Genomic DNA, 12,865 nt, shown 5'->3' on the forward strand with positions numbered 1-12,865 from the left:
CTTTCCCAGGATATCATCATCTCTCACTACTGTAAAACAGTAGTCCTCGCCCTTAGGCAAGGACCCTATTTAGGGCCTGAGCCCCAAAGGGGTGAAGACCCTATTGTATTTTGTGTGTTTGTTACTTTATTCTTCTTCTTCATCTTCTTCTTTCTTTATTATTACGCCACTTCAACCCTTAATTTGACCCCCTAAAGATGCTCAAAAACTCACCAAATTTGGCACGCATATCAGGTCTGGTGAAAAATTTGATAAAATGTAAAAATTAACCCCCAAAGTGCCAAAATGTGCTCTATAGCGCCACCTATGTATCTAATATGGCCGCCACGGCCTGTAGGAATGTCGTAGAGAGATCAAACAAAAACTCAAACTCATCAAGACCTACAAATCATACGCTGACACCCCTGACCTAAATCCAACAGGAAGTCCACAATTAGCCTTTCAAAATAAGACTTTGCCCCGATTTTGGCCCCCGAACAAACGCTATCTCCTCCAAGGGTGTTAATGGTATCGGCTTCGAACTTTAAAACATGACTTATGACACTGTGCTGAACAAATGTTGTTAAAAACTTTGTAATAACTCGAACAGTTTGGATTTTATAAGCCCTGAAAGTTGCAGTGCCACATCACCCTTACAATGTAAAACAATGGGGAGGCATGAACTTTGTGAGTGACGGACATCAACTAGACAGACAGAGATGATGTAGGCGACTGTGAGTCCTGCTTCTCTCTAGTTTAGAGTCTGACAGGATGTAAAATAAAAAGCAGTCACCCTGTCGCAGCGGTATTCTCCGAACTTGACGCCCCTGACGGTTTGCTGGTAGATGAGGTTGGTGGCGACCTGGTCGTCGGCGGGGCAGTGCCACGGCGTGAAGATCTCCTTCCTGAAGAACAGCCTCCAGGGGGCGTTCCTCTCCTGGGCTCCCTGCTCCTTTGCATACTGCTCGCACTGCGACACGGCGTCCATCACGTGGTCGTTCCCGCTGCCTAAAGAGGAGACCTGCAGGAGGAAACATTTACTGACACGTCTAACAATCATTATTTTACTGAGTTTCCTTCACAAGTATTTTAAACAATCTTAGTATTAGGAGCTTTTGTCCAACTTCTTCAGGCTCTCTGAGGGTTAAGTGTTGGTTTTAAGGTTGTCCCACCTTGTCAAAGAGCGCGATGTAGAGCGAGAACCCGAAGCGGTCCCGCAGGTTGATTTTGTCAGACAGGGCGTTGCAGAGCTCCTTGGCGGTGGTGGCCGAGTCCGTCAGCAGCGTTTTGGTCGTGCCGTCCATGAACGTCACCGGCAGCATGATGGGTTTCTTTGACTTGGTGGCCTGGAAACAGATTTCAGAGCTTTAGACGACTTGGTTTCCAGCTGAAGAGCTTGTTGCTTTACAGAAGGACCGACGCCGCCGGTGTAGGAATAATAATATATTGTTGTATATACAGGCATTCTCAGGTTATCAATTAACAGCTGTTAACAACTTTAAACAGGATTAAAATAATGTCTACAACATCTGGATGTGTCACATTTAAGCTCCATCACAGCTGCGATGTGGAAATCACCTGTGTATGTATATAAATGCCTGTATTTAATGGCTTAAAACTAATATTTACTGCATCTGAAATGAGTGATAACAGAGAAAGTTAGAAGCAACAATAGGTTGTTATATTCAGGTAAAACCACAAATCATCTGTTATCACATCTAAACAAGCTGCAAACATGTACAGTTGTGCTCATAAGTCTACAAACCCTGACACAATCTGTAAGATATGAACCATTCATCGTGTTTATAGTTGGTCTGATCACTACAAATAACTTTGTTCCAGAAGTTTTGAGGCTTGTGCATATTGTTGGCAGGCTGTTTAGTGGCGTTGGCATAATAACGGCTTTTTTCTTGACCATGCAGCCCATTTTTACCTCCTTATTGTTCATCTTAAAAAAACCCACATCCAGCTTTCAGCTGAAGTTGCATGCGGGTTTTTCTTTGCAATCTGAGCAATTTTTCTGGCACTTGTGGCTGAAATCTTTGTTGTTCTACCTGACTGTGGCTCGGTATCAACAGAACCCTTCATTTTCCACGTCTTTTTATATCCTTTTACTGGTTTATAAAGTTTAACTCCCTTTTCTCAAAGGTTCTCTTGCTTGGCTCAGTATCCAGTACAGTCAGAGCAGCCCTGGATGAAATGTGCAGGGAAACTCATTGACTATTTACACAAAGACACTAATTACAATCAAACAAGTCACAGATGTGGAAACTTACCCTTCATATCCATTTAAACCTGTGTGTCAACGTGTGTGTTTATTATCAGGTCAAACATTCAAGAGTATGTAAACTTTTGATCAGGGTCATTTTGGTGATTTCACCACTATCATTAAATAAAACAAAAGTTTTCAGCATGATCAGTCATTTTTTCCAAAATATGGCCGATATTTCACTAATTCTACCAGGGTGTGTAAACTTATGAGCACAACTGTATGTATGCTTGTAAAACTCTAACTTTTAATATAAATGAGGCTGCTGATAGTCGACGTAACACTGATGGTGCAGATAACGAGGAACACGATGTTTAACACGGAGGAACTGAGGGAAAAAGTGTGTGTGTGTGTGTGTGTGTGTGTGTGTGTGTGTGTGTGAGTGTGTGTGTGTGTGTGTGTTTGTACCTGCAGCTCCAGCCAGGACGGAGGTTGAGTTCTCGTCCTGTTGACGAAGGTTCGTCTCAGTCTCTCTTCACAGTACGGAGCGTAACCCGGCGGCCCGCTGCTGATGAAGTTCCTCAGATACTACAGGTTCAAAAAACAAAAACAGGGAAGTTCCACACATACAAAAAACAAACAAAACAACAACAAGTGACAAATACATCTGTTGCTTTCTCATAGAAAAACAAAACACTTCCTGCTATATTTCTAAAACGTGGAATCATTTCATGACCTCTGACCTTGACGAACTTGTCCGACGGAGCGAAGCAGCCGACACATAAAGAGATGAGGATCCAGCCGCGAGCGTGAGAACTCTTAGACGGGTTCTGACTGAGCTGCTTACAGATCTGACAGTAGATCTCATCCCTTACACACACACACACACACACACACACACACACACACACAGATTAGAGGTACAGGCTCCCTATCATTGACTCGTCATATAGAATTTATTAGTAAGAAGATGCAGCAGCACATTTATCTTCTCTGTAGACTCAGGTCTTTTGGAGCCAGTAGACAGATTATGTTTCTGTTTTTTAAATCATTATTCAGAGTCGTGCTGCGAATTTGTGCGAAGGTTATTGACCAACCTGTGGTGCACTGCTTACAAGTAGCTCACTACAGTAACATGCTCAGACCTGCTAACAGCATCTCTTCTGTTTTACCAACTTCTGTCCTCTAACAGAAGATTTAATCCTTCAATTTAAACAACAAACAGACTGAAGAACTCTTTTATATCATCAGATATAATGATATAATAATGATTAAATCCATCAATCATCTGCAATCTAGACGATTCAGTTACTTTGATGTATTGATACACATAATAATTTGATGTCATTGATATTTATGTAGGAAACTATATTTTGCCAGTGACACTTCGTGTGTGTGTGTGTGTGTGTGTGTGTGTGTGTGTGTGCGTGTGTGTGTATGTGTGTGTGTGTGTGTGTGCGTGTGTGTGCGTGTGTGTGCGTGTGTCTGTGTGTGTGTGTATGTGTGTGTGTGTGTGTGTGTGTGTGTGTGTGTGTGTGTGTGTGTGTGTGTGCGTGTGTGTACCTCAGTGCTGGTCTCAGGATCCCGTTGCCGATGATGAAGTGAAGCTTCTCCAGGTTGGATGTCGGTCGGTCCTCCAGCATGCTGTTGCCATGGAGACCATACTCGCCATCGTTAAGGCGCTTTGTGACCTGAGATGCATCAAACAACAAGCCACGTAGAGATGAAACTATCAGAAAGTCAGTTTTTATCCCCCCCCTCCTCTTCTTCTCTGTGTCTATGTCTCACCTCCTCAGTGATCTTTGATTTCTTCTTCAGGGTGAGGGACACCAGTTTGTGTCGGACGCTGTTCTTCTTGTGGCTGTCGGAGTGAGACGTCTGGAGCTGAGACAAGACAGGAAACACAGACTAATCAGAGATGTCACACACATAAAACATAAACACTACGACCTGCCTGAGGTACAGCTGCCTTTCAACCAGAAGTTCCAGGAACCAGAGGAACTAAACCAGGAACTAAAAGTCCTGTCTGTGTTTCCGTCACATCTGAGGAACCAGAAACATCATGCAAACTGTTTGAAACAACATAGATTCATCCTGTTTTTCTTTGTATTTACTGCTGCATGACTGATGTTTGATTTGGACGTAATGAATGAATGAAAAGGAGAAAAGCAAAGAAGGGAAGTGGAACTGAAACTAAGCGTCTGTTTACACCTGGCATTAACGTCCTGAGTGACGTCACTTAAACACGGACATCATTTCCGTTTTCAAGGACCAAATTCGTTTGTTATTTGTTCAACTTGTTTTATAACAGGATAAATATTCAGGATATAAATAAATATCCCGCAGAGAGAGATGCAGTGATCTCCTGGCAGCTGCATGTCTCCATTCAGACACAGCAGCATAACTTCATTCATTATTTAAGTCTCCGACACGCCGTCAGGATCTGATGTTAATTAATGTTCTGTGTTCTTCTACACATCCAGTAGATCAGCTGTTACACACAGACAGTCCAGGTTCATAATGTTTAGAGTAAAGCAGCATCGTCCTGATGATAAATCCTGAACTCATTATGTCGACGCAGTAAAACTACAAACTGTCGTTATCAAGTTGACAGGACAGAAGAAACTATCCAGCAACGTTTAGCTTCTGAAATATTTTTTTAGACAGACAAGCGATAAGTTAACGGTTTAATTTCTATTCTAACTGTTGATTTGAAGAGAAAAACAGGAAAAAACAGGAGGTGGATTTTAATTCACATGAAAAACAAAATAATTTGTTTATCTTGTTATCAGACAAGTTGAGCAGTTTTGGACGGAGGGTCGTGTGTCCAGTCTGCTGGAAGATAGAGGACGTCAGCTGAGTAGGCGTTCTTCAATGTGGTCCAGACCACTTCTGAATGTGTTCTGAGTGATCAGATCTCAATCCGTCCTCGATGCGTCTCGGGTGTGTTTATATTATATGTATTTAGAGCTGCTGTCCTTTTGTGATCAGATGTTAACACCAGGTGTAAACAGGACCTGAGACCTTCTGTCTCAACAGTAAATCACGTGTTGTTTATTTATTTCTGCTTTTATAATGTAAATAACATGAAACGATTAGAAAATAACGTTTTATTTCTCTCAATAAGTGAATCATTTATCTCTCCTTCCTCACCTCTCCCTCCCCCTGCAGCGCCTGCAGCTCTCTCTTATAGGTCTTCTTTCCCAGCGTCTCGTAGATTTTGGTCATGACGGGGATCTTCTCGCTTCCGTCGCTGATCGCTGTGTGGTACTTGGGCTCCGGTAGATCTCCCATGAACCTCAGCACTGTGATCCACACTGCCAGAGCAGCCTGGTTTAAGACACGGACACCAGTTTATCCAGTTTATCCAGTATAGCAGGTGAAATATTAGCCGGTTAGACTGTTGTGGGGGTCAGAGGTCAAAGGGTGACCTACCAGCTGGTCTCCCTCGTCGTCGTGGAACAACAGCGGCTGTTTGAGAGGTCGTCGGACGTAGGTGTGCGTGGTGGTGCCCTGGAAGTAGGTGGCGGCAAACTTGGCGAACTTGTACTCTGACAAATCCTCCTCTTCGTCGTCCTCGGGCAGAGGAAGAGCCTCGTCCAGATCCTCCTCCACCAGCTCCTGGTGGGTCCGCTCCAGGTCCTGCAGAGGAGACAGTCAGTTTAACTTTAGTGTCTCAAACCCATCAGATAATGTCAAAATATTCATCAAGTCATCAAGCTGAGGACTGAAGGTTTGTAACAAGCTCAGATTGTCCAGTTTTCAACCAAATGCTTCAATATGTAGACACACAGAAACAATAATATGGACGATGTGGCTTTTACATAATGTGATTATACAAGAAAACAAGAGCACGCTGCTGCTCCAGAAATCAGGAAAAATGTTGTTTACATTTACATTTTCTGATGTTTTAAAGGTGCAGTGTGTAGAATTTAGTGGCATCTAGCAGAAATGGAACATAACATTCATAAGTATGTTTTATTCAGTGTATAATCACCTGACAATAAGAATCATTGTGTTTTCGTTATCTTACAATGAGCCTTTATATCCACAGAGGCCGCCATGTTTCTACAGTAGCCCAGAACAGACAAACCACACAGCGGCTCTAGAGAGGGACAGGCGCCGTAGGTTTTCATCATAGACTGTATAAAAATATGGACGTAGTTACCGTGACGTCACTCGTTGGTTTCTGAAGAGCGGTTTTGAAGCTCAAAGTGAGCCGCTCCAGCCGTCGCCATCTTGGCAGTGCGTGACGCTGCCTAACTCCCAGCCAATCAAAAATGGGCAAAGAGGCGGGCCGAACGGCTGAAACAAGCCACCTAGCGGCTGGCGGACCTGTCACTCAAAGCAGCCATGTCCTTCATTATGCATAACTTTACGGCTTAATAAAACTTAAACGAGTGAGTTATAAAAAAATTCACCCCCCGTACAGTTGTCATGAAAGAGGAAATTAGCTACAGAGACCAAAACCGTTGTTTGTACCAGGCTGTAAACATGTTTATTTCTGCTGTAAAGTTGGACATTTTAACATGGGGGTCTATGGGGATTGACTCACTTTTGGAGCCTCACCGCTAGACGCCACTAAATCCGTCACACTGGTCCTTTAAGTTACTCTAAGTGTTTCTTTGAGCTGACAGCTGTAACACTGAAACAGTAAACTGGTTATAAATAAATAAACAGACAGCAGTAGTGCCACCTGTGAAGACTTGCACTTTAAGCAAATCTTTAGCATATGTATCTATAACAGCAGGATTTTTCTGACTGTATGATTTGTGGCTCTGATATCGTAGAGGAAACATTTTGACGACTCGCCTCAAAGCCGGCGGGGGCTTGTCCCTCCTGTCCCGGGAAAGAGCTGGACATCCCCAGGAAGCCGAACATCTTGTCCACCATGTCGGAGTCGTTGACGGGCTCCATACGGGCCTTCTCCATCTGCTCCACCATCTCCTTCTTCCTCCTAGCCTCCTCCTTCTCCCTCTTCTCCCGCTCAGCGTCCTCTTTGGCCAGCTGAGCCAGACGCTCCTAGAAGATAAAAATAACAACAATAAAGTCATAATAATAATAATAATAATAATAATAATAATGTCTTTCGTGTCGTTTACATGCACTTTTACACGTTTGTTCTGTTGCAGATGACGTCACAGTGAGAGACAGACGAAGGGACAATGCAGTTTTTCCACCACGACACAAAACGGTGTGAATTTTACAAACTGTCAAATGTTCAGGACACTTTATGTTAAGTTTCTGTTTTAGTCAGACATTAAATGTAATCATTTTAAAAACGAGCATCGCTGTCACTAAGTGCTGCTCATGTGGGAATGTTGGGCCTCTATAAATTTAAAGAGTAAAGTTTAGACCTGCTCTGTGTGAAAAGTTCCCTGTGAGATAACTTTTATTATGATCTGGTGCTATATAAATAAAACTGCCTGCAGTCTTTCATCACACACACGTTTAAATATATAAAATATATTAGAAACCTGATTTACTGTATAAATAGCCAAGAAACCAGGCTCCTTGTGTATATTATGTTTACTGGAGAAAACCATGTAAACACAGTAACAGCATGTTTCTAATCATCTTTCTACATGTGTGGATGAGCTTCACAAACACACAGAAATATGATGCAACTGCAGAGCAGGAGGGTGAAAGCAAAGATGTGTCCTCTTGTTTACAATAATTCAAACACAACACAAAACCTCTTCAAGTCTAAATAAGTTGGTTTCCTCCACTGAGAGTTTAATCTACAGTTTGTCTTCCTCTAGTGGCCAACAGGAAAAGTAAAGAAAAGGTGAGTAGAAAAGAAACGTGACCTCCTGCATGTAACGTATCAGCAGGTTTACAGTAACCAGATTATCACAGTGCCTGTAAACACACTGTCCCATCAACACAAAACCTGGTTTTTCTGAGTGCACATAAACATACGTATTATGTCTTTAAAAGTCTTTGTTGAACTCTCACCTGGTGTTTGCGTTCGGCCTCGGCCTTCGCTCTCTTCGCAGACATCTGGTTTCTCAGTTTGGCTTCTTCAGCCAGACGCATCTTCTCCGCTTCCAGCCTCCGTCGATACTGAGAGAAGACAGAGAGGAGTCAGCTGTTAGTCACCAAAACATCACAGACTCAACCCCAGCGGGCAGTTAAACACACAATATGTAATTTCAGCCGCTAGGGGTCTTAATCAAAACAATAACAAAAGACGGAGTGTGATGACGGTGTGAAGTAGCAAGGAATCATGGGAGTTGTTGTCTTCGTCGTTAAATAACCAGCTTCACCGGGATAGGATTACTCCAGTGTTCATCGTTCGGGATGTTTTTACCCGCAGAGGTCTCCTCCTCTCCAGAACAAACGGACCCGGAGATTACAGGTAAAAACACTGAATAAAAAATCAATATTTCTCCGACGATGTTTGGTGACCACCGGACTTCCTGGAGGGGCTGTTAGCCGAGCTGCTGCTAACGTTTGTCCAGTTTATTTCTCTGATAACTTAAGATCCAGACGTCCAATGACTAAAATCCTTCTTCCGGCTAAAAGATATAGTTAAAAACCACCTAAATTTATCATGAAAATGTGGCTTAAAACTGAATAAAAGTCCATTTATAACAGTTTGTGTGGAACAACCACAACGCCGATGTATTATCTTGTATGTGTGTAAGTTACTCTTTGGTAGACGCCATTGTAGCGGACAAACACAGCGCCGCCGTATGCATCTTGTGTGTGTTTACTCTTTGGTAGAGGAGGTATGACGCCATCGACAGGCGACCAAATGAAACGGTCCATTACTTTGATTAAATTACAGATTTCTCTGGAAACATTTGGGATAATGTAAGTACACAACTCAACAACATATATAACATAGGTCTAGTTGTTTTTAGACATTTTAATGTGGAATAATTACATATTATAGTTTTAACCTCTCAGCTCAAAATCAGAATTAAACTGTATTGAATCCAAGCAGCAGCGAGAGTGTTGAGAGTTTAAGTAATTACTTAAATTTAAATATATAAATATAAAATACAACACTACAACTCTATATTATGTGTGTCTGTACCTCTCCCTTCAGCCTGTTGTACAGCCGGCGGGCGATCATGCCTCTGGTGTAGGCCTGGATGGTGATGACGGCCCACAGCCGGTGTCTGAACGCCCGGCGCACCAGGAAGCCCCGACAGCGACCCTGGAAGCGCGTGATTCGCTGGCGGGCAACGTGATACGAGGCGCACAACTTCCTGGAACGAACCAGAGCCTGGAGGCGAGAGAATCCCGCTCGCATCTGACGGCAAACACACAGAGAGAGAGAGAAGAGGAAAGATGTGAAGATTATGGATCACAATTAGAGCACAAGCACATTATAATGGTTTATAATGGTTTATAATGGTTTGCTCACAGCTCCGTAGTTCTTCCTACAGTGATGTCCTCTCCACGTCTTCTGGATCAACACAGCAGACTTCCTCATCTTCAGGAAGTTAGATCTGACGGCAGGAAATGAAAAAACATTAAAAAATACTTTTAAAGAACATTTACTGAATATTTACACAGCAGAACACCAAGAAGTGTCGTCACCAAGAAGGAAAACTGAACTGGTCTCCAGGTTTTATCAAAATGCTTTTTTTTTCAGAGTGACAGATGGATAAATTCACAACGGCTGGAACTAACGATTATTTTATCTATGAAATGTAAAAAAAAAGGTGAAATAACTGAATTCCCAGTTTCTTAAAGGTCATTGTGATGTCTTCAGTTTGCTTGTTTTGTCTGAATGAGTCCAAAATCTTTAGATATTTAATTCACTGTCATGTGTGACGAAGAAAAATCATCACATATGAGAAGCAGGAAAATAAATATTTGTAATTTTGCTTGAAAAGTGACGATTATTCAATTATCAGAATAGTTGCTGATTAATTTTCTGTCGATCAACTCTGATTAATCTTTGCAGCTCTAAAACTGACAGTCTGGGTGATCAAAGACTGAAACCAGGTCTTTGAGGTCGACCTTTTAAAATTCTTTTACTTGTTTTTAAAGCCCAAAAATGTCAGAATATGTTCCGAACGGTTCGCTCAGGTCGCTTAACGCTGGCTTGTGTAGTTATGGTGAGGAAGCTTTTTGCAGCTACGCACTTCGTGTCAAGGCCAAACTAAAACATGAACTAAAGACCAATCAGCTGAGTGACCACATTATTAATTTCTAATTGACATTGTGGGTGTATGTGATGTGCTGCTGTGTGTAGCTTTGTAGTTTGCATGGTGCGTTCTGTGTGTTTGGTTTGTTTTGAGTTTTTTTTTTGCTTTGTACTGTTTGTTGTTGTGCTGTTGTATGTTTTGATTGTCGGGGACTACGGATGCAAATTAGCTTCGAGCTAACTCCGCTGTAGTGCATCTTTAATGTCTAAAACTGCACACTGTCCTAATCAATAAATCAAATAAATCCATCTGGAACAAACTCCCAACACATATTAGACAAACATCCTCTGTTGATATTTTCAAGAAGCAGCTCAAAACTTATTTTTATGGTCTTGCTTTTAATTAATCAAACCTTTTATTTGCTCTTTACTGTCATCAGCTGTTTTATCTCATCTCCTGATGATATAACATGATTTTTATTTATTTAACATGATTTCTTCTTAACTCTTTTTATGACTGTAGTTTTTAATTATTTATTGTATTTTTTTCCTTCTTTTATTATTCTTAAATATCTGTTTTGTTTGTTTTCAATATCTTTTTTCTGTAAAGCACTTTGAGCTGCATCTTATGTTATGAAAGGTTCTATATAAATAAAGTTTATTATTATTATTATTACCTGTCCTTGAAGCCTCGGACCACCTTCTGGATGAGGATGACCTTGTCTGTGATGGCCTTGTCTCTCTCGATCTCCAGCAGCATGTCGTGATGATCCTACACAGCAGAGAGAGAGAGAACTAGTGAATAATAACTACAAACTAGGGCAAGGAGAAACAGTAGAAAAGTGAAGTGATCATCAGAGTTATTACATCTCATCCTGAGGGTTACACATGTGTGTTTGTACCAGATTTCACAGCAATATATGGACTGACATCCCTGGATTCAAGCCTCTAGTTGGGCTGAAAATGTGAATATCTGCTAAAATATCTCCTAAAACTGAAGCTGGTTTATCTTTGTCATCCTGAAGTGAGGACACAGGAAACTCAAAGCTACAGTTACAGCACTTTTTCCCTCTGCAAGCTTTAATCTGGCAGATTTCCAGTTTGCATAAACGCCCAAAAAAAACTTCTTCTGCCTCTTGCTCATGTGATCCGTCCATCTGCCCTCTGGCTGATCTGACCGCGTCCTGTAAGGGAAGTGTGGGTGCTGCCCCTTCCTTTCACCCCCCCCCCCCCCTGCACTTTCTCCTTCCTGTTCTGCTTCCTGTCCAGCTAAGCAGTTACGTCTGACAGAGGTTAGCCTTAAATCCAGATGAGCCAAGAGATTTGTGTGAAAATATATCTGACTAATCAATTTAAAACAGTCTGGCTGTGAGAGAAGAAGAAGAGCTTTATTAATTCAGGTGCTATAGATTCTGTTCACCAGTTTGACATTTCACCCCGAACCCGATTCGTCCTTTCCAGAGAATTGATCTTAAAGTAACAATCTCTTCTGTTTGGCGCCACCTGTGGTGATAACTGGTAACTACAGGCGTGTTTTTTGACCTCACTTCCATGAATGTCTCCAGAGATCCAATCAGAGTCGCCTGTGTGACGTCAGGCCGGAAAAAAAACAGAACGTCACTTCACACACAAGAGAGTTGAAGAGCGAGTCTGTTGCGTTAGCTCCGCCTCCGCCGTCTCTGACGGACCAACCGCTGCCGGCTGATGGAAAACACATCACTAACTGTGCACTCGCTTGTGATGTTTCCCGGGAATGTCGACACTCATAATACTGCAAATGCTTTCATCAGTGAAGTTATGCGAGAATGAGATAATTGTTTTATACCTGAAGTGATAAGAATTGTAAATAATTGTAGATAATAGACTGATAAAGCACTTTCAATGCTCTGTTATAGAATTGATCATTTTTATAGCCTACTTCATGTATATTATATATATATATATATATATATATATATATATATATATATAGTGATTCTGTTAGCCTATTGATTTTAAATGGAAATAGCTAGTTTATACATGATTACTGTATTTTGAAATATTGAATTTTTATATTATATTGTTATTGTTTTGCATTGTTGTCGTATTGTTCCGACTAATTTAAGTCGGCAGTTAACGTGAAAAGAGTAAATCCACTGAAGATCAGCCGACTCACACAGTGTTAATGTGTTCTTTCAGAATAAATTATTTTCCTAAAGTGTGTCACCCCTTCAGTGAGCTTCCACTCTGTAGGCGTAACACTGCCTGATCACTAACTGTGCGTCGCTTGTGATTTTTCCCGGGAACGTCGACACAGACATCCAGTTTGAAATACTCATAATACTGCAAATGCTTTCATCAGTGAACCACAGGCTCCATCAACATTGTGTTAACTCATTCAGCGATAGATAGAAGTGACTTAACAGACATTTATTTAAATGAAAATCTTCAAGATTATTATTTTAACATACATTGATATATTTTTTGGAGACTTATAGACTCAGGTAACAACAGAGTGACTTAAGTGACTCGTCTTTCTAAAACTACTGACACTGGTTTATTTAACAGGAACAGTGCACATTGATAAACAC

General features: G+C 41.5%; 1 protein-coding gene across 4 annotated transcripts in view; it reads right to left on the minus strand.

Moving 5' to 3' along the window:
- The window catches only part of LOC137186526 (unconventional myosin-VIIa-like), a 70,724-nt gene that overhangs the window by 16,840 nt on the left and 41,019 nt on the right, over positions 1-12,865 (minus strand). For all 4 annotated transcript variants that reach the window (XM_067595520.1, XM_067595523.1, XM_067595521.1 and 1 more), the window contains 13 exons: positions 10,973-11,067; positions 9,567-9,651; positions 9,234-9,452; positions 8,147-8,254; positions 7,001-7,210; positions 5,624-5,830; positions 5,342-5,518; positions 3,977-4,072; positions 3,752-3,879; positions 2,932-3,058; positions 2,657-2,776; positions 1,152-1,325; positions 773-1,000 (listed from right to left, as the gene is read on the minus strand). In XM_067595520.1, coding sequence (XP_067451621.1) covers positions 773-1,000; positions 1,152-1,325; positions 2,657-2,776; positions 2,932-3,058; positions 3,752-3,879; positions 3,977-4,072; positions 5,342-5,518; positions 5,624-5,830; positions 7,001-7,210; positions 8,147-8,254; positions 9,234-9,452; positions 9,567-9,651; positions 10,973-11,067 — 1,974 coding nt within the window. The remainder of the gene's footprint in view (positions 1-772; positions 1,001-1,151; positions 1,326-2,656; positions 2,777-2,931; positions 3,059-3,751; positions 3,880-3,976; positions 4,073-5,341; positions 5,519-5,623; positions 5,831-7,000; positions 7,211-8,146; positions 8,255-9,233; positions 9,453-9,566; positions 9,652-10,972; positions 11,068-12,865) is intronic.

Source organism: Thunnus thynnus, chromosome 7 (assembly GCF_963924715.1).
Source record: "Thunnus thynnus chromosome 7, fThuThy2.1, whole genome shotgun sequence".
NCBI classification, from domain to species: domain Eukaryota; kingdom Metazoa; phylum Chordata; class Actinopteri; order Scombriformes; family Scombridae; genus Thunnus; species Thunnus thynnus.